General features: G+C 31.6%; 6 protein-coding genes across 6 annotated transcripts; 3 read left to right on the top strand and 3 right to left on the bottom strand.

Annotated features, from left to right (window-relative positions):
• The first annotated feature begins 720 nt into the window (after positions 1 to 720).
• Positions 721 to 6879, top strand: LOC132922882 (uncharacterized). The gene is made up of 9 exons (XM_060986607.1): positions 721 to 862; positions 1100 to 1111; positions 1821 to 1847; positions 2030 to 2062; positions 2745 to 2762; positions 3069 to 3113; positions 4045 to 4059; positions 4685 to 4729; positions 6610 to 6879. Exons 1-9 carry the CDS (start codon positions 775 to 777, stop codon positions 6738 to 6740), a joined length of 414 nt encoding a protein of 137 aa, XP_060842590.1. The 5' UTR covers positions 721 to 774; the 3' UTR covers positions 6741 to 6879.
• A 3256-nt stretch (positions 6880 to 10135) lies between these two features.
• LOC132921885 (histone H1A, sperm-like) lies at positions 10136 to 11256 on the bottom strand. Its single transcript, XM_060985126.1, has one exon. It carries the CDS (start codon positions 11179 to 11181, stop codon positions 10549 to 10551), a length of 633 nt encoding a protein of 210 aa, XP_060841109.1. The 5' UTR covers positions 11182 to 11256; the 3' UTR covers positions 10136 to 10548.
• Positions 11257 to 13763: 2507 nt separating this feature from the next.
• On the bottom strand, positions 13764 to 14304 carry LOC132921889 (histone H3). The gene has a single exon (XM_060985131.1). The coding sequence runs from the start codon at positions 14215 to 14217 to the stop codon at positions 13807 to 13809; it is 411 nt and encodes a 136-aa protein (XP_060841114.1). The 5' UTR covers positions 14218 to 14304; the 3' UTR covers positions 13764 to 13806.
• A 135-nt stretch (positions 14305 to 14439) lies between these two features.
• Positions 14440 to 14903, top strand: LOC132921907 (histone H4). The gene has a single exon (XM_060985149.1). It carries the CDS (start codon positions 14518 to 14520, stop codon positions 14827 to 14829), a length of 312 nt encoding a protein of 103 aa, XP_060841132.1. The 5' UTR covers positions 14440 to 14517; the 3' UTR covers positions 14830 to 14903.
• A 2216-nt stretch (positions 14904 to 17119) lies between these two features.
• Positions 17120 to 17615, bottom strand: LOC132921899 (histone H2A). Its single transcript, XM_060985141.1, has one exon. The coding sequence runs from the start codon at positions 17548 to 17550 to the stop codon at positions 17173 to 17175; it is 378 nt and encodes a 125-aa protein (XP_060841124.1). The 5' UTR covers positions 17551 to 17615; the 3' UTR covers positions 17120 to 17172.
• A 276-nt stretch (positions 17616 to 17891) lies between these two features.
• LOC132921895 (histone H2B-like) lies at positions 17892 to 18386 on the top strand. The gene has a single exon (XM_060985138.1). The coding sequence runs from the start codon at positions 17964 to 17966 to the stop codon at positions 18342 to 18344; it is 381 nt and encodes a 126-aa protein (XP_060841121.1). The 5' UTR covers positions 17892 to 17963; the 3' UTR covers positions 18345 to 18386.
• The last annotated feature ends 769 nt before the right edge of the window (positions 18387 to 19155 follow it).

Genomic DNA, 19155 nt, shown 5'->3' with positions numbered 1-19155 from the left:
AATAAATATGTAATAAATGTTAATTATAATTTTGTTAAACTTAATCAGCAAAAAAATTAAATAATTAAGTACTTCAATTGATGTGGAAAGGTTATTTTCTATGTATCAAAAATGTATTAGCGCTCAATAAGATGAGTTTTAGCAAAAATAATTTCACCGAATATATGATCTTAAACTCGTGAATTCATTCTTTAATATACATACAGTTTAATGTATAAATACATTATTTTTTTAGAATTAAATTTAATAAAATATATTGTTTTTTTTTTTTTGATTTTTTCGGCTATATAAAATGCTTTTTTAAGGATTTACTTTGGTTCAAAATCCAAATTCTATATCATGAGTTGTAAATTACTAAGATAACTTAAATTTGATGACGTTATTACGAAATGTATTGGATTTGAAGTTGAACTATAAACACAATAGATACAGTGACTAACTTTACTCCAGATATATACAGGTAGTTGGTACACTCTATACTCTATAGTATATAGAGTATTCTATACATCATAATAATATAAAATAGTATAACTTCTCCACCTGATAACTTATTTTTTAGTACGTTATTTATCTTAAAAAACATGTGTTTGTACTTTAAAAAAAAATGTTATTTGCATTATTTTCTGTTTACTGAAAACATATTTTTCTTTATTTAATTTCTTATTTTATCGATATAAAATGCTGTACGTGAAGTATTATTTTTTAAATCGTTCAATTTACTTAAACTTTATATTCTACATAGTACATACTCTGTTTTACTTTTACTAAATTAAAATGAAAATGGTTTCGGCTGAACGTAACTTAATAACTTTAACAATGGTTCTCTTTGCCATTACTTCTTATGCACAAGGCGACTTTTTAGGTACCTAACTGTTTTACTATTATTATAGGTGTATTATTTATGTATTGTAATTAAATAATTAATAATTAATATAATAATAATATAATTTCATTCAATATTTAATAACAAATTTATTATTTAATATTACAGTAAACATTTTTACAAATATATTTTTATTTTATAATACAGGCTTTTGTAATAATATGTTTAATAACTTCGTTGAATAATTTTATTTAAATGTTTTTTTTTCAATTATAGATGACTGTACACGTAAGTTCCAAATATTGCATATTAATATACTTGTTAATTGTTATACCCGTATAGCTATTGTATACTAAAGTTTAAAGTTCAGTTAAAATTGAAAATATATCGGAAAAAATTGACACAAAACTGCACTTTAATACACACTTTAAGTGTACACCATTGGACATAATAAAACTTCGGTCACTTAATACCTGTACATAGTCTCCCAACACCCAATAGGTATTGAATTTATCCTTCCACTTGCTAGTTGCTTTTAGTATTATTTATAACAATTTAATCATTAAACTTAAGACCAAGATGTAAGTCAAATTTAGTATAGATAATATTATACACAGGATTCGCATATTTCAATTTTCATGTGGTAGTAGAATTTTTTTTTTTTCCAAAACTATTGTTATTTTTCACTTGTCAAAACCCGTGAAAATTTAAGTAGATTTGCAAAATTCCAGAACAATTTATTTTTATATAGTTAATTTGATAACCTTGCATCAACCTCTTTTTCATAAGTTCATCCGTTAATGACTTGATAAGGAACAGTGAAAAGGTAAATTGCAACTCTTTTGTGGGTGTGAATTGCGGAGGATCTATACAGAGAAAGTAAACATATCAGGACTTGTGTATTATGTTCAATGGGAATCTATTACTACATAGGTATTATAATTTATGTCAATATTGATAGTTTTGTTTTTTTTCTAATCATTTTATGTATTAATAGAAACATTAACATTTCTTGGATATACTGGTATGAAAAGTTGCTTGATATTATTATTATTATTTTTTTTAGTGAAAAGTTTAAAATATCAGTATTTAAATAACCCTATGATTTATACTATATCTTCATATATGTATAGTTTTCTTTTTATATTATATTTAAGTAATATTATACGCTGCTGCTGTAATACAATACTTTTTTTGGTTTTTCAGGAAAATTTTCTGATGATACACGTTTGGATATAAGTATGTACAACTAATAAGAATATCATAATATAAACATATATTTATTTTGGATTAATACTGTTAAGAATAAGACATAAGCCGTTCATTTTTTCTATTTTAAATTATTTTACCGACGTGTTTTTTGGAATATTTGTGCAATATATTAATTAATTTGATAACTTATTATTTATGAAACATTATAGCTGATAAGCTTCCAATATTTTGTTATGGATAAGATATGCATTGATATTTTGTTTTAAAACTTTGGTTAGTCGTTTCTTGATATTCAGTATCTACTAAGTGTTCGTTCTTTTCAAGTCCCCACCAATACTATTCCTTAACTGAATTACCTTATTTTGTTTTATATACCCTTTTTACTTTATTACCCTTAATTTATAATGGTATTAATCGATACATATCAAATCATATTTTTGTTAACAACGGTTATGCTATGGCGTTATATAATTATTCTGACAATAAAAAAAAATTTAAATTTCTTTAAAAGATTTTCATTCTTAGACGAAAAAAATTACTATTCCTTTCTTATTTCTTTATAGATAACTCGTTCCTTTGCTTTTCTTCTCTCTTGGGATTATAGCTAAATTTAACATAACATACATTACATTACATTGCCAATTATTTTTTTCTTTTAGTTATGTTTTGTATATCATCATATTAATTATATTTTATTTTTTATTTACAGCGAAAGACTCGGTACAAGGTACGTAATTATATCTAGTATAAATATATTTTTATTTAATAAAAGTATATAATTATCTTAACCAAGACGTCATGTCAGAGTTTGTCTCCGAAATGTATGTGAATGGTGCATCAAGAAACTAAATTTTTTATAACATTATCTTATACTTTTTATATATTATATTATATTGATTGTTTCACAATATGTATAAGTATAATAATTATACACATCAATGTTGTTGTTGAAGGCGCATCATTACTGTAGAATCATAATGGTTTTCATAATGGATTATAAACACATTACTATGATTGAATTTGTATTTTACAGCTAAATATAACGCAAATAATCACGATATTAAAAACAAATATAATGGTACGTACAGTTAAAGATAGAATATTTTAGTAACTAATAATTTGATGTTAATCGTTGTCAAAAAAAAATTAAACACTTTCCTTTTTAAACAACACGAATGCAGTCTAAAGAAAGGATCGGCAGAATAATAGACGTTATGCAGAAAGCTGCAAATGGTCGGAGCCTCATAAAATCTTACTTTAACATATTAATTTCTTTTAATTTTTGTATTAAAATACAATTGTATTCAAAGAGTCGCTATTACTACTAACCTCTTAAATATAAATAAAAAAAAAACTATGATCCTAGTAATTGCGACCAAATTAACAATTCCTAAATTGTGGAAAACGGCAATTCATATTCTATTTAATCATTTATAAATTAGCTCAGAATTTCAAGCATGTTATAAGATCTTGTAATAATACTATCAAGCCAGCTAAGTCTAACTGCATTTATAAAATTGGACGGTATAGGCGAAGAGGCATTTTTTATCTTCACATAATTATTTATAGTTATTGTTATAATATATTCTATATTATTATTTATTATATTTATGTAATATTTATCTTGAATAAGTAAATAATATAATTAATATGCATGTGCATTGCATTTTGACAATAAGGGTATCGAATTTTATAATAAAATAAAAGTATTATTTAAGTTAACAAGTATTTTGCTGACGCTGTAGCAATAAAAAAAAGTATTACCATTATAAAAACATATTTATTTTATCACAAGACCTTGCATTTATTAATTCATTTTTCAATCTACCAGACTCTGATAGAAATTATTCCCACGGTCCCCCCGAGCTAATGTTTTAAAGTTGTTAATACTTAATTTACCTCGATAATTTCTCCATTTTGTAGATTTTTAATCATACATTTAATTTTTGCATGCTTAGCTTGACTGAATTAAAATATTACAATATTATATTTCCATTTTATTTTTTTAGAGGAAACAATGTATGGTAAGAATCTTTTGAAAATTTGATTTTTTAATTTTTGTTTTACTTTTTAAAATTAATTATAATTAAATCTAACCCAAACATTTATAAAGTATTAATACTGTTGACAATGTGAATTTATATTATGAAAATAATACAAACTTAAGATAGAAAGGAAAATTACATATTTATAGTAAAATTATACGAATCGTGTACATTATTTTCATGGACTAATATGACATTATAATAAAATAATAATCTACCTGTATTAATAAAACAGTATGGTTTTGTGACTAAAACCAAGTTCATCGCATATTTTATACTCGACGATATATTATACATTATTTTATACATCGAAGCCACATTTTAATATTGAATTTTAAAAAGATTTTCAATAAGATTTGCTGACTCGCAAGAAACGAATATTTTTTTGTTTGTATCAGATTGTAAATATCTTTTAATTTAATAATTATAATCGAAATAATTAAAATATGATTGTATAAAATATTTTCATTCACATATTTTTAAAACATATAAATTAAAATCTAGAGTTCATTAAGTATTTGTCTTTTTTTTTAACTAAATTTTCATGTACGTCATTAGTACTCGTATTATACATAATATAATAAACTATATTTCTATTTTTCAGCAATAGGGTTTTATTATTTAATGGTTTTACCTACGGTACCTAATGGTATGTATAGATATTCTAATAATAATATATTAAATATAATACAAGAAATCTAAAAATATAGATTTTACTTTTATATACCTAATAGAACATAATATTATATAAACACTCATTATTTCAAAAAACAAATCTTTTTTGAAAATATTTCTTTTACACGATTTTATGTAAATTAAATGTCATTTATATTTTTAATACTATTTACTTAAAGTTAAAATGTTTTAAATATTTACTCTTTGAATGATAACTTACACATTTTAATTAAATAATCTCATATTCTAAACAAAGTATTATTTGAAGTATTTTGATCTATAAAAATCAAATATCAGACAAGTTATATCATTCTTGTGATGTCAAAAAATTACTTGACCAAAATCCAACTTTAATGTTTTAAATGACTCCAAAAAATATTTTGCTGTGTAAAATCGAATTAAAAATCTATAGCTTATTAAAAAAAATGGTTGGAAAAGTGGGTATCGCTCTGCTGTATATACTCCGGCCATCAAGAGAGTGCTTCTGGGCGGCGACCAAAATTCGTCCATTCTCGCTCTTTCACACGCGATTACGTAGTAGAGCATGATATATTTGAGCATGAAACCGTGGAGCTCAATCATTTGGATGCACGAAGGAGAAGCGCTCTCTCAGTGGCCAGAGTATAGCAAAGAGATGGTGAGTAGGGCACTATAATGGGTTTATTAAATTTGAATGCAAAGACAGCCGGCAGGTATCATTGTATACGAAAAACGATGATTTGTCAGTCTGTTGTTATTATATTATTACCTATATTTAAATTATAATTTATTTTTCTCAATTACCGGTGAAAGTTACTACTTATATTTTTTAAATAACAACGTGTTTTAAATCGTTTTAGGATTTCGTAAAAAATTAAATTTCATGCGCTTATAAAAATTTTTCTATATTGACGCGGGAGTATTTTTATAGTTCTTTAAAGAAAAAAGTTATGGGGAACTTTGTATTGAGTTTTTTAACCTTAGGTATAAATCACATACATTTTATGAAATTTCAACTTCAAAATTACTTGCACATTTTAGCGATTTTGACATATTTTGTAAACATTTGAAATTTGAAATGCTTAAAAACAAAAATTGTGACTAACGATTTTTGATTTTTTTTTAACTACGATCAGTACAACTTATAATAAATCTTGTAGGTATTAAATTTTAAAGATTTTTTGGATTATCAAATTATTTTATAGGCTTTTCAAGAAAAACAATTTAGAAAAATCGAAAATTTCAATTGTCTGCAAATAGCTTAAAAAAAGTCAAAATATTTTGAATTTAATCGTATATAGATAACATGAATATAAACATCTGGTAAAAATTTCATGTATTTACAATGATTCGTATTTGAGTTACAGTAAAATAAAAAAAAATAAAACGATTTTGTCAAAAACTGATTATGCGTACAAATTCCCGTTTTTCGGTTACTTTTTTAGGGTTTTTCCTGACGCTTTAGAAAACTATTACTATTAAAAACTTGATGACAGACAAAAAAAAACATACATCATTGTAAAATCAATACATTCATCACTCCGTTCAGAATATAAAGTGTTTAAGATAAAGAATAGTAATAATACATATTGTTTTTTAAAGGTCTTAAAATTGCATAAAATAATATTGTCAAAAAGTTAATAATTTGTTATATTATAATAACTAATAAGTGCCCTATCTATTGTTAATGAATCACCCAGACCCAGTATACTTAGATTTACCATACACATCATTGTATTAAATTTATATTACGTTCGAATTTGAATTAATAATACAAAACCGTCTTAAGTCGATAAAACTGTTGTCATATTAGTTACTATGTCTTGGGTGGTAATTTTTAAAGACTTAGGTCTGAAAATTTTGTTTTTTTTTTAGCTGCTAATTGTATTGAAGTAGTCTGCAGTACACTCAACGCTATGGATAAGAAAAAAGGAGATGGAAGTGCATTGGCATATGTTAAAAAGGCAGCAGAAAATGACCTAAACCTGCAATACAAACAAATATAAGGATAATTCTTAAAGTTATAAGTCAAGTACAAAATTAATTCAAGCAAACATTTATATGATTTATATAAATATATAGATTCAAAATTAATATACCGATGTATATATATTTTTTAATAAATTTACTGATGTATGATTTCAATTTTATGTGACGTAATTATGTAGGTACGCTTGATTTTACAAAAATGTTTAGGACACTGATTGACACAGCTATTATTATTATGGTTCACATACTTTATTTTTTGCAACATTGAATCAAAATTCAGCTTTCTTTTTGAATAATTAGTGCAACTTATACCTTATAATAATCAGTGCTTGATTTGGAAAAAACTGGAAAAGGGGGGGGACTCAGTAGATGTTGAATGAACGAGCGTTCCACACAAAATTCAATATCACATTACTGTGCGGACGAAAACCACCCCACATCTCCTTCAGCCACCCATAATCTCCAAAAATCATTACATATATTATATAAAAATATTTTAAAATAAAGAAATACTTATTTATTTATTACACATTTGATTGGATAATGACATTATAATTTAATTTACGATTTATAAAGATACATAACATGTTATAACTATTCTTACCTTTTTATATATATACACCAATACACCCATGTACATGAATAAAGACATACAGTATTGTGCGACACAAACGTCGTCGAGAAACGATTTTATGGTATACAGCACAACCCGTGGTTGAAGATATAAGTATAATATATGAGGTAAAAGTTTAGCTACCGAGAACAACAAAAATAATATAAATATGTGATGCAATTTATTGAATAAAAAAAAAAAAAGCAGTATTGTACATCGATAAATGGGCTTCGAAACAAACGTATATGATTTACGTATACATTATACAGCAATAACAATAGAATTAATATCACGTACATCGATCGGCATCCGCGATCCTATGTGCAAAAATAAAAAGGACGAAGAAAAACGTCAGGGGGACTGTCGTCGTCGGTAGTACTCGTTACCGCGATCGCAACCGCTAGGAACGCATACGGCGAAAAAACGTATATACGCACGGCTTTCAAAAGACGCAAACTAGGTACGCGAATACGAAAAGAACGTGTTGCAAAAAATTCTGGAAAAGTCTTAAAATCCCGTGAAAAGTTTGTACATAATAAATAATTGTTTAATATTTTAACTTTTAATTTTTTGTCCGAGAGGGAGGATTTTTCCGTTCGTTGTGGATGCACGGATAAGGTCATAGGCGTGCGCAGACCAGAATTTCAGGGGGTGCCTGTAATTTTTTCGGGCCCTTTTCTCAATTCAGGCCCTCTCTTAACAATACATGTACATATATTTTAATAAATTATTATGCACGAATAAACATTACTTACATAATTATATCACATATTTATCAGTGGTATTACTAATACCAAATTATATAATATTTCATTAGATAGTTGAATCTAAAATCTATTTTCAAGATAATTGCAATATTTATTTATTATTTTTACTTTTGTAGTCAATAACATCTAGCTGTTATAATCATAATAAGTTTTACCACGCAAATTTAAAATATTTTACGTTGTATTATTTTTTTTATCCCAAAACATAATTTTTTTACCACATATTTTAGAAAAAATACCATTTTTATTCTAGTAACATTAGTTAAAATACGGACCCATGTATATGCTATAGGACTTAAATTTTAGGGCCCCAATTACATGTCGGGGGGTGCCCAGGCACACCCGGAACCCACGGTGCGCACGCCTATGGATAAGGTTCTAGATTCTTCTTTTCTTTTTATTATTCTTATTCCTAATCTTATTATTATTAATACTACTATTTTTATTGTTATTATAATTATTTTATTCTCTTAATAACTTTTATTTAAATTGCACGTTTATCGGCCATTGCACTATTGGGGTTTCTACGGTTTCTTGTTATCTGTCACAGAACACGATACCGGTCTTGCGTAATCGCTAATAAACCGGGTATAAAAGGTCCGGTGAAACGACCCGCATTGACATTCACTGTCCGTCCTCCGTTGTAGCAAGACCCATCCCGGGCAGACTTGCGCGATTAGGGAAGGCATCGGGTATCCATATTTTTTGATCTTTAACATATTATTATGTTGCCTGCACATTACATTACTACTTCATACCTGTACTCGTATTATTAAATGGCGATTTTATTCATACCTATTCGCAGGCCGAGCTCAGGTAGGTTAATACAAACAAAATTCGACCTTGGCCTTGTTCTTTGGCCTATAATATAAGTCTGACACCGTTCGGGCAGTGCGTCAGTGGTTGGTTTGTTGCGTTTGCGCCAACACTGATCGTCACATCTGTATTAAATATTTGCGTTAATGCATATTTTATTTTTTCTGTTTCCGTGTTAAGTGATAAACAGTCATTCGTAGGAATACGTTATTCGTATAAGTGTTCAAGTATGTTTCCCAAACAGAACGTATATTCGTAAAATCCCGTTTCCCTGTGCTTTATCGTCATTGTCGACATAATACGCGCATAGTTACGGCGAGTTACGTTCCGCAGAAATGACAAGTCGCGCGTACGTCTTGTCTTGCGAGCATAGGCACAGTTCCAGTGACTCGTCAGAGTTCCGCGTTACGGGTGTATCGCTCTCGTTTGAGTTGCCCGTCTCGTGTGCCGCTGTAATGATCTGACAACGCGTGCGATTCGTTTCTGATCCGATTATTCGGTGGCTGTGACGTCGTTGAATGACATACGAATCTGTTCGAAACATTGTACACATTACGAAAACGTTAATTTTTTTTTCAATGAAACTTTTACTTTGTATTTTTTTTTTTTACATTTTTTAGGTTATATTTGCATATTTAAGTCATAGTTATTTTCTACTTTTAATTAAATTTCGTCAGTTAAAATCTTTAAAAACTTTTTAAATGTTTCAGGCGAATCGCATTAGAATCAATCAACTTCATAATCAAAATTCAATTAAAACCAACTTTTTTATAAATTTTTTTTTTTTAATAATTATGCATGTAATAATACTAATAACAACATTAATGTTAAATTAAAAACCATTTTAAGTGCATTTTATACCATTAATTTTGGCCAATTTAAATGCATTTTTTAAGGTTTTTTAATGCATAATATTCACAGCCCCAAATATTACAATAATAGGTACCTAAGTACCCATATTAATTGTTAATAACCATGGGCTGTTTTGAAAATATTTTAGACGACTGAGCCTGTAACAAGCTATTTTTAGTTCAAACTAATAGAATATTATGATTGAAGAAAATGTAGGTACCTGTTTTATTTATTGTTTATCTTTTATTATTGTTACATTTTGTATGTGAATATTATTTCTTGTGAATCATATCTAAAAACGCAGGTAGGCACTTACAATCAAAAATAAAATAATAAACATGCAAGTTCAATAAGTTCCAAGCGCTTGTAATTTGTATATAATAATATATTAGAACGTATGTGAAAATAAATGATATGTGATACACATATTAACGTAGTAGGCTTGGTATTAAAATATAATATAATCGGTAGGCGATTTTATACTGCGAAGCAACTACAACTGTTGGTACAAAATATGGTAAGGGTAACAAATGATTCGCTGTAGATCAGTTAGTATTGACTTGTAAGTTAAAAATATGTATAAATTATAATTATTATTATCAACGGATTGTCGAGTGTTGATCTTAAAAGTATAATAATTTTAACGTGATGATAATTTTTCTTGACATGATTTATAGTTCGTTTTATAACCAACGAAAAATAATTAAGTGTATAAGAAATTGGTGGTCCTGAAAAGGACCGTTTTAAGGGGACGAGAGAAGTGAACGATCAGTTAGTTTACTTCTTCTTGGGAGCTGCTGTTTTCTTGGTTGGAGTCTTCTTCGCTTTGGGTTTGACAGCGCCAGCAGGTTTTTTCGCCTTGACCGGAGATTTCTTCGGTTTGGCAACCTTAGGTTTAGCGGCGACAGCCTTTTTAACTTTTTTAGCTGCCGGTTCGCCGGACGCGGGCTTCACTTTCTTAGCAGACGTCGACTTCCTTTTTACTGCACCGGGGGCTTTGACTTTTTTGACGACCGGTTTCTTCGTCTTGGCTACAGCTGCCTTTTTCGGTTTGACCTCGGCCACCGGCAGTTTGAAGTGACCAGAAGCGCCAGTGCCCTTGGTCTGCACGACGGTTCCGTTGGCGACAGCGGCTTTCAAAAATTTCCTGATGAACGGCGCCAGCTTGGCGGGATCGACTTTGTAGTTGGCAGCCAAGTATTTCTTGATAGCCGGCAGAGACGCACCCTTCTTCTCCTTCAGTTCCTTGATGGCAGACGTCACCATCACGGAAGTGGTCGGGTGAGACGCAGCGGGCTTCTTTGCCTTTGAAGCAGCAGCAGCAGCAGTCTTCTTCTTGGCCGGAGATTTTTTCGCGGCTGGCGATGCAGTGACTGGTGCCGGAGCGGCGGGAACGACAGTTTCTGTCATGATAGAGTTGATTTTGAACGTAGAAAACTGACTCGAAATTTGTACTGTTGAACGTAACGCTGAGCAACGAAACGGTTTGTAAATATATATACTGTACCGTACCGACTAGTAAACCGTCGTGATTCGCGTCATCGACACGGCAGCGGTTGTGTAAACGTTTTTCGCGATTTCTCGTCGAGAAATAGTTATAAAAATCTGATTTTGATCTTTACTAAAAGCCAACTAAATTCCAAACGATCCCATATAGCCGTCCCGACGCTATCTGGTAACAAAAAACCACCACAGATCGTAATTCCAACGCTTCCAACCGGGTTTTCGTAGTCCATGTTTATTGGTGTACCGTATGGTCGGAACCAATTTAAAATTTACAAAAACTTTTTAGACACATTCTATACGAGTTTCCCAAGCCCTGAGTGTTTGAATATTACAAATAGACCGACATGTCGATGAACAGTGGCTTTTCAAAATTGACGGTTTTAGGTTACTGTTACGGTACGGCGTCATTGACGTTTATACCATTGAAATGTTTACATCACGGACTTTAACAATAAATCTAATCTTAACGGTATTCACGTTAAATATTTTTAAAAAATAATCATAGTATTACACCATTAAAGGGATTTCGATTGAAACTCGATTTTAAATAAACAAAATTAAACTTATTTTCACATCATATTGGTGGTCTCGTACCCATCTGATACATAATAAAGTTTGTACGCGTAGTAAACCGACGCTATACACCATTATATTTCTCTGTGTTTTTTTAGCATTTAATGTGTTGTTGCCGAAACTTGATGATGTATTTTATTATTTATTATCCAGGAAGACAAGAGTTGACATTACAGGACGTTGCCGAAACCACCTAAAGCGGGCAAATATCAAATAACGTAACATTTTAATAGTAGCATAGGTACTTAGTATAAGAACTGAAGAATTTCTTACGACGATAGATATTCTTCTTCTATTATATGGGTCTGGATATTATGTTGTACGAGCAGTATTATGCTAATCTCCTAAATTACATCATGAATCGTCTTGTAGCCGATATATGCAAATTCAAATTTTAATGGTTTGTAAACTTTTACGTAATTAAAATGTTATATTAATTGTAGCTCAATATTTGGCAATCTAATTCGTGAGTTAATGATTAATCGAAACACATTCTGTTGATGTTCATATATTTCCTTGTTGTACCTATACTTAACCCTTTGACGAGTGAACTATTATTTTACCATTATCAGTAAAAATGTTTATTTGGAGCCCCCATAGGTGGTCCGCGCCTTGCTTTCTGGACTGTTTTGGTGACTTGCTGGTTGAAGCGTAGCCACATTCTTGTAAAATCAGCGTTGATAATGTTTAATAACAAAAGTAAGTATTATGTAAATTCTAAAGACAATTCGACTCAATAAATTTAATTTTAATAATAAATTCTGATTTTATAGTATCACAATGAATATGACGTATAAAAGTATATTTTGATACTTGCAAAGCCACAGAGCGTATTTTATTCAAACGGGATGTTTTTGCGGAGTATAACTTATGTAGGTATACCAAAATATATTGTACACCTAATTAGAATCTGTAGGAAAACAATCACTGAAATAAAATATTACGTGTCCTTAATGTAAAGACTTCAAAATGTTATTGACTCGACGGTTTTAAATTTTTAATTTAACGTAGGTACCGACCAATCGAAATATTGTATTATACATTTGCATTTTTTCTATCATAAAGTAACTACTATTGAAGTGGGTCTTTTGTATAACGTAGGAAAAAAGTGAATACTCTACAGGGTAAAACTTTTAAAAATAGGCACCATTTAATAATGATATTTCAACAGTCGATAAAAAAAGTACTACTTCTATGCTTATAAATTATAATGTATTTGTGATTAAATATTATTAACGGTATTGTAAGCATTCAAAACATATCCATATGGCCGTGTGTAAGTGTAATATTGTATTCTGTGGATTTTTTTCAAAATTCATCGAAAAGTTACATACATTAACCTTTTTTTATTATTATTATCAGCAGGTTTAATGAATACTTAATAAAAAAAAAAAATGTAAATTATCTAAAATAATTTTGACGGTTGGTCATAGACCATGGTAAATAATAATTTGTGTATTATTATGTTTTTGTTTACATGACCTAACTCACTCTCGATTAATTTGCTAAATAGTATTATGTGTAGAGGAGAAAGGTGCAGCTTAATTATGAGCAGTGTTGGGAATAGATAACTAATACTTTTTTATCTAGATAAATATCAGATAATTCCATTTTTAATTTTGCAAATTTTCAGTGATATAAGTATTAGGTAAAAAAAAAGTTATATTTTAAAACATATAAAATAACGTCAATTATATATTATAATATATTAATATTTGCAATTTTAGTTGTTTTAAGTTCGTTAGAATAAATTATCTAGATAGGCACTCACTCGTAGATAACTGAAACCGTTGTCTAGAGAAATGATAAATAATTTTTATTGCAACACAGATTAGGGGAAACTATTTGATTACAAAAAATACAGAATACTGAATAAGACGAGTCGTAATAGTTTTTAAAACAAGTGTGTTGGCCCTGAAAAGGGCCGTTTTAAAGTGGTATGTGTGACCAAAATGATTAGGCGCGTTCACCGCGGATACGACGAGCCAGTTGGATGTCCTTAGGCATGATCGTGACACGCTTGGCGTGGATGGCGCACAAGTTGGTGTCTTCGAACAAACCGACCAAATAGGCTTCGCTGGCTTCCTGCAATGCCATGACGGCGGAACTCTGGAAACGCAAGTCGGTCTTGAAATCCTGAGCGATCTCACGCACCAGACGTTGGAACGGCAATTTGCGGATCAACAGCTCCGTGCTCTTCTGGTAACGACGGATTTCACGGAGAGCCACGGTTCCCGGACGATAACGATGGGGTTTCTTCACTCCTCCGGTGGCGGGTGCGCTCTTACGGGCGGCTTTGGTTGCCAGCTGCTTTCTGGGAGCCTTTCCTCCGGTAGATTTACGTGCGGTCTGCTTGGTACGGGCCATTGTTGATTTTGGTTATTACTAGTGATGTTAATGTACGAACAAATGTAAAACAGTGATAACCGTCGAATCGAATTTCACCAGTATTTATATACAAAACGGATTCGTATCTGCCGTTCTCATTGGTCGACGCGTTGTCGATAATCGGGGAGTGGGAGAAAACAAATGGAGCATTTCGATTGGCCGTGCGTGCTCCGTGAAACGCATAAATACATTGACGTTTGTTAACCGGGCATCAGTCAACGTTCAGCGTTCATCGCAGCAGCTCTTTAAGCAATCAGCTAGAAACTACATAAAATCATCATGACCGGACGCGGTAAAGGAGGAAAAGGTCTTGGAAAAGGAGGCGCCAAACGTCATCGTAAAGTGCTCCGTGATAACATCCAAGGAATAACCAAGCCTGCCATTCGTCGATTAGCTCGCCGTGGCGGAGTAAAACGTATCTCCGGTTTGATCTACGAAGAAACCCGCGGAGTGTTGAAAGTGTTCCTGGAAAACGTGATTCGTGATGCCGTAACATACACCGAACACGCCAAGAGGAAAACCGTAACAGCCATGGACGTCGTTTACGCTCTAAAACGACAAGGACGTACCTTGTACGGTTTCGGAGGTTAATATGGTTTACCACGCGCTGCCCGTTGCATACCTGTATTAAAACTCTTTTAAAAAGGCCCTTTTCAGGGCCACTACTTTTTAACTCTTATTACACGAGTAGGAAGTCGTAGGTGGTAACTTAACCAATATTTACTATTTAGGGGTACTTTAATTGGTTCTACTTTGGTTAATAATTGTTTTTATTTATCCCCTAATCATCTAACTTTCTCTACACATAAGTGTGATGATAGTTATTAAACCATGCCAGTCGTCACTTGTCGTTTTAAACAGCACCATTATATTTTTTATATAACATTATGATCAGATTTTAAACAAAATTATGTTGCATTTTGTTACGATTTCTGCATAAACATTAGGTGTAAAAATACACACCTCACTGTAATAATTTAAAAAAAAAAATTTCGGGTGTAGTTAATTGTTAATAGAAATCACTCAAAGGTAGGTATTTGTTTGTTAATAACAAACGACAAATAAATGTTTTATTTTTTTTTTTTTAATGAAAAGAGGCTTCAACAACTAAGGTTATTAGCCTTGTAAGTATTACATAGTGAGTGTTACATTAATTATGAATTATAATTTGTAACATATAAATATTTTTGAGATATATAAAATTTTTCATAATGTGCATGTTGAAAATAATGATTTATAAGTTATTTATAATATTAATTTTTGTGAGGAAATTTAATATTTTTGTGCTGTAGTCTTCATTTAGTGCTTCTTCTAGGTTGCCTGGTATCGATAGTGTGTTTCGTATGTTCTGGAATGCTGGGCAGTCTTGGATAATAATATGTTGTATGGATAGGTTTTCATGGCATTCTTTGCAGATAGGTGGTGGGTCTTTACTTATTAGGGAAGCATGTGTCAGAAAAGAATGTCCAATTCTTAGTCTGGTTAGAGCAACTTCGTGTCGTCTGCTTAGGTTTTGCGGGATGTGCCACTTTTTTGTGCATTTTTTAATCTTTTTAAGTTTGTTGGAAGGTGGAACGGAATCCCAGTGGCTTTGCCATACCGTGTTTGTTTTTTGTCTAATTGATAGTATTATGTCATTAACTGGGATGTCAGTGATTGTAGGGAGGGCGATAAATAAATGTGTTATACTTATAAATTAAGAAAAAATACGTATAAGTATAGGTATAATATTTATTTTATCATAATTAGAATGGAGGCCAGAACTCGGATATATTTTTTAAAATAGTTTCAAATGTATCTTATTTTACGGGACGTGTTCTCCACATAAATTCTCTCGAATACGGTTCCAGATAATTATTTTTGTTCCACGACGCTTTTTGTTTTCTCATTTAGCAGAACCCCAAAAACCTCTCGATGTTTTTGGTGTATGCCCCTGTGTTCGGATCAACAAAATGTTAACTATGGTTAACAGTATTATGTTGGAATCCCGCTTGCTACAAATTATTGTAAGCTTTCAAACAATTTGAAAATATTATTGAACATGGTCATATATATATTTTGGATATATACCTATCATCCATGACGAGCTAAATACGATCATTTATTGTAGGAAGGGCACACACTATATTTTTTGCGAGGTGATAATATTCGCGAGTCTGTGTGGTGGGGGGGGGGGGGTGATACATTTTATGCTATGTACTGGCGGGCGGGGTGTTAACAAACACCATTTACCGAATTTTTTACACAGGTTATATAATATACCTACACTGTACTACCTATATAGTATTTATACAACTTGCCACAATGATGGACGTTCGAAACTTTATTCTGTACCAAATTTTGAAAATTATATGACAGTAATTTAAAGGCAAACTAAGAAGTTTAAATACTAAGTTCTACTTGGACTTTTTTGTTTATTAAATTTTGTACTAACTCACCCTTTAATCAACTCAAAACCACGTTCGTTTAAAGAATGGTTGAACTGATATTGCATAAAATTGTATACGTTAATTTAACACAACAACAAAACTAAAGAATACAATTACCACGTTTATATGTAGCAGTTAATGCGCATTGAGTTAGTCCGAGAGTTGGGTGCATATAAACGTATTTATTATTTAATTCGAATTCTGCGATTTAGAAATGCATGTAAACGTTTTAATGTGAATTAATATTTATTTTAACGGGAATTTTAAAATTTCAAACATAAACTTATATAATTATTTATTTTGGTCAAGACATGTGAAGTACTCGTAGTATGGACTTAAAAACATTCGCATAACTTATAATTTTGTTGACATTTTTAAGGTGCGTTTAAAAGTGGTGTATTATATTAAAAAATAAAGTAGGATGGGAAGGGACAAGTAAGTGTTCGCAATAATTGTTGGCCCTGAAAAGGGCCGTTTTAATAAGTGATGGGTAATTGTTAGGTTATTAGACTTTTTTCTCGGTCTTTTTGGGTAAAAGAACGGCTTGGATGTTAGGCAACACACCGCCTTGAGCGATTGTAACACCGGACAACAGTTTGTTCAATTCTTCGTCGTTCCTGATTGCCAATTGCAAATGTCTGGGAATGATACGAGATTTCTTGTTGTCACGGGCAGCGTTACCGGCCAATTCCAACACTTCAGCTGCCAAATACTCCATGACGGCGGCCAAGTATACTGGTGCTCCGGCTCCGACGCGTTCGGCGTAGTTTCCTTTTCTCAACAGACGATGGATACGACCGACTGGGAACTGGAGTCCAGCACGGGACGACCTGGTCTTGGATTTACCTCCCTTCGATTTTCCTGCTTTACCTCTTCCGCTCATGATTGTATTTGAATGCTTGACTGCTTTGTAACTGATTCGAACTCTGAATGGTGATAAAATCCATCGGTAGGGAGCTTATATAGCCAAAATTTAGAAAACAGTACTGCGATTGGACAGTTTGAATTGTTATGACGATATTACTTGACTCCGTTTGATATGCAACTACTACTAAACGATGTTGTTTTTCATCATCATTCTGATAATGTTTTTTCGCGGAGAAGCTTCTATTTTTATCGAACACTTAACCACTGTGGATCCTATTTGTTCTGTTATACCTATTAGAATTTGGCCAATGGCTGTTTGACGTGTCTCCTTGGGTTATTCATATATACAGTCGCTTTGTGTATTTCAACAACATTCGTATTTGAAGTGCTTCATCGTCAACAACCACAGTTTACAAAAAATTATCAGCTATGGCTCCAGGAGGTAAATCCGCAGGAAAGGCAATGAAAAAGTCGTCCGGCAAGGCCCAAAAAAACATCGCCAAGTCCGACAAGAAACGCAAGCCAAAGAGGAAAGAATCCTATGCCATCTACATCTACAAAGTGCTGAAGCAAGTACATCCCGACACCGGAGTCTCCTCTAAGGCAATGAGCATCATGAACAGTTTCGTCAACGATTTGTTCGAACGTATCGCCGCCGAGTCCAGTCGTCTGGCCCACTACAACAAGCGGTCGACCATCACCAGTCGGGAGATCCAAACCGCCGTCCGATTGTTGTTGCCAGGTGAATTGGCCAAGCACGCCGTCAGTGAAGGAACAAAAGCTGTAACCAAGTACACAAGTTCCAAATAATTCAACTTATATTATAACATTCTTTAAAAAGGCCCTTTTTAGGGCCACCAATTTTTTCTATTGATCGATAATTATTTAAATTCATATATTTATCTCCCTACAGTCTATACTTAAACTCTATCAGTGGGTATCTTGCTATTTTAAAAGTGGCAATACTCTACACACTTTTCTCGATTTTTTTGAAGTTAAACTTCTTTACGCAGGGTAGTGAGAAAAAAAAAAGCGAACGGGCGGCCGTACGAACGCAAACACGGACATGTCGTGCGCAGCCGCGGATTGTCGTAGCTGTATTTTATAAACATGGGTTGTGTCATTAAGCGACAGTATTTTTGGTTGGGTTATTAAACAAAGAATACTCAACAATAATATTAATGAGATAAATATTTAGATAAAAACGGAATGATCGTCCGAGATGATTTCATACGGTCGTCGGGGCGGCGGTGCGAAGCGTATCAGTACGTCATATACATAATATCACATAATAATAATAATATTACGTATTATAAATTATAATGTTGGACGGTGACAGCTGATGCGGTTTCGACGACGATGATAATAATAATACCATACACGCGCAGTTGTAACTTGCGATTAAAGGTCCAGGTCGTGCGGCGAGCCGGTTTTTCGATTGGTTGGTGGGTTGAAGTGTCGGTGGCGGCGGCGGCCCGCGTTCCCGTCGTGGCTAAGTTGTATGTACACGTATCCAGTGTGCTTTTAGCCATTGTTATTGATATAATAATACAGGGTGATTTTTTTATCGTGAACCAGTAAATATCTCGGTAAATATTAGGAATTTTAAAATAATTTTTTT

This window comes from Rhopalosiphum padi, chromosome 2, assembly GCF_020882245.1.
Source record: "Rhopalosiphum padi isolate XX-2018 chromosome 2, ASM2088224v1, whole genome shotgun sequence".
In the NCBI taxonomy this organism is placed as follows: Eukaryota; Metazoa; Arthropoda; class Insecta; order Hemiptera; family Aphididae; genus Rhopalosiphum; species Rhopalosiphum padi.
Note: the sequence above shows the minus strand (reverse complement) of the source record. Positions and strands in the feature narration are given on the sequence as shown.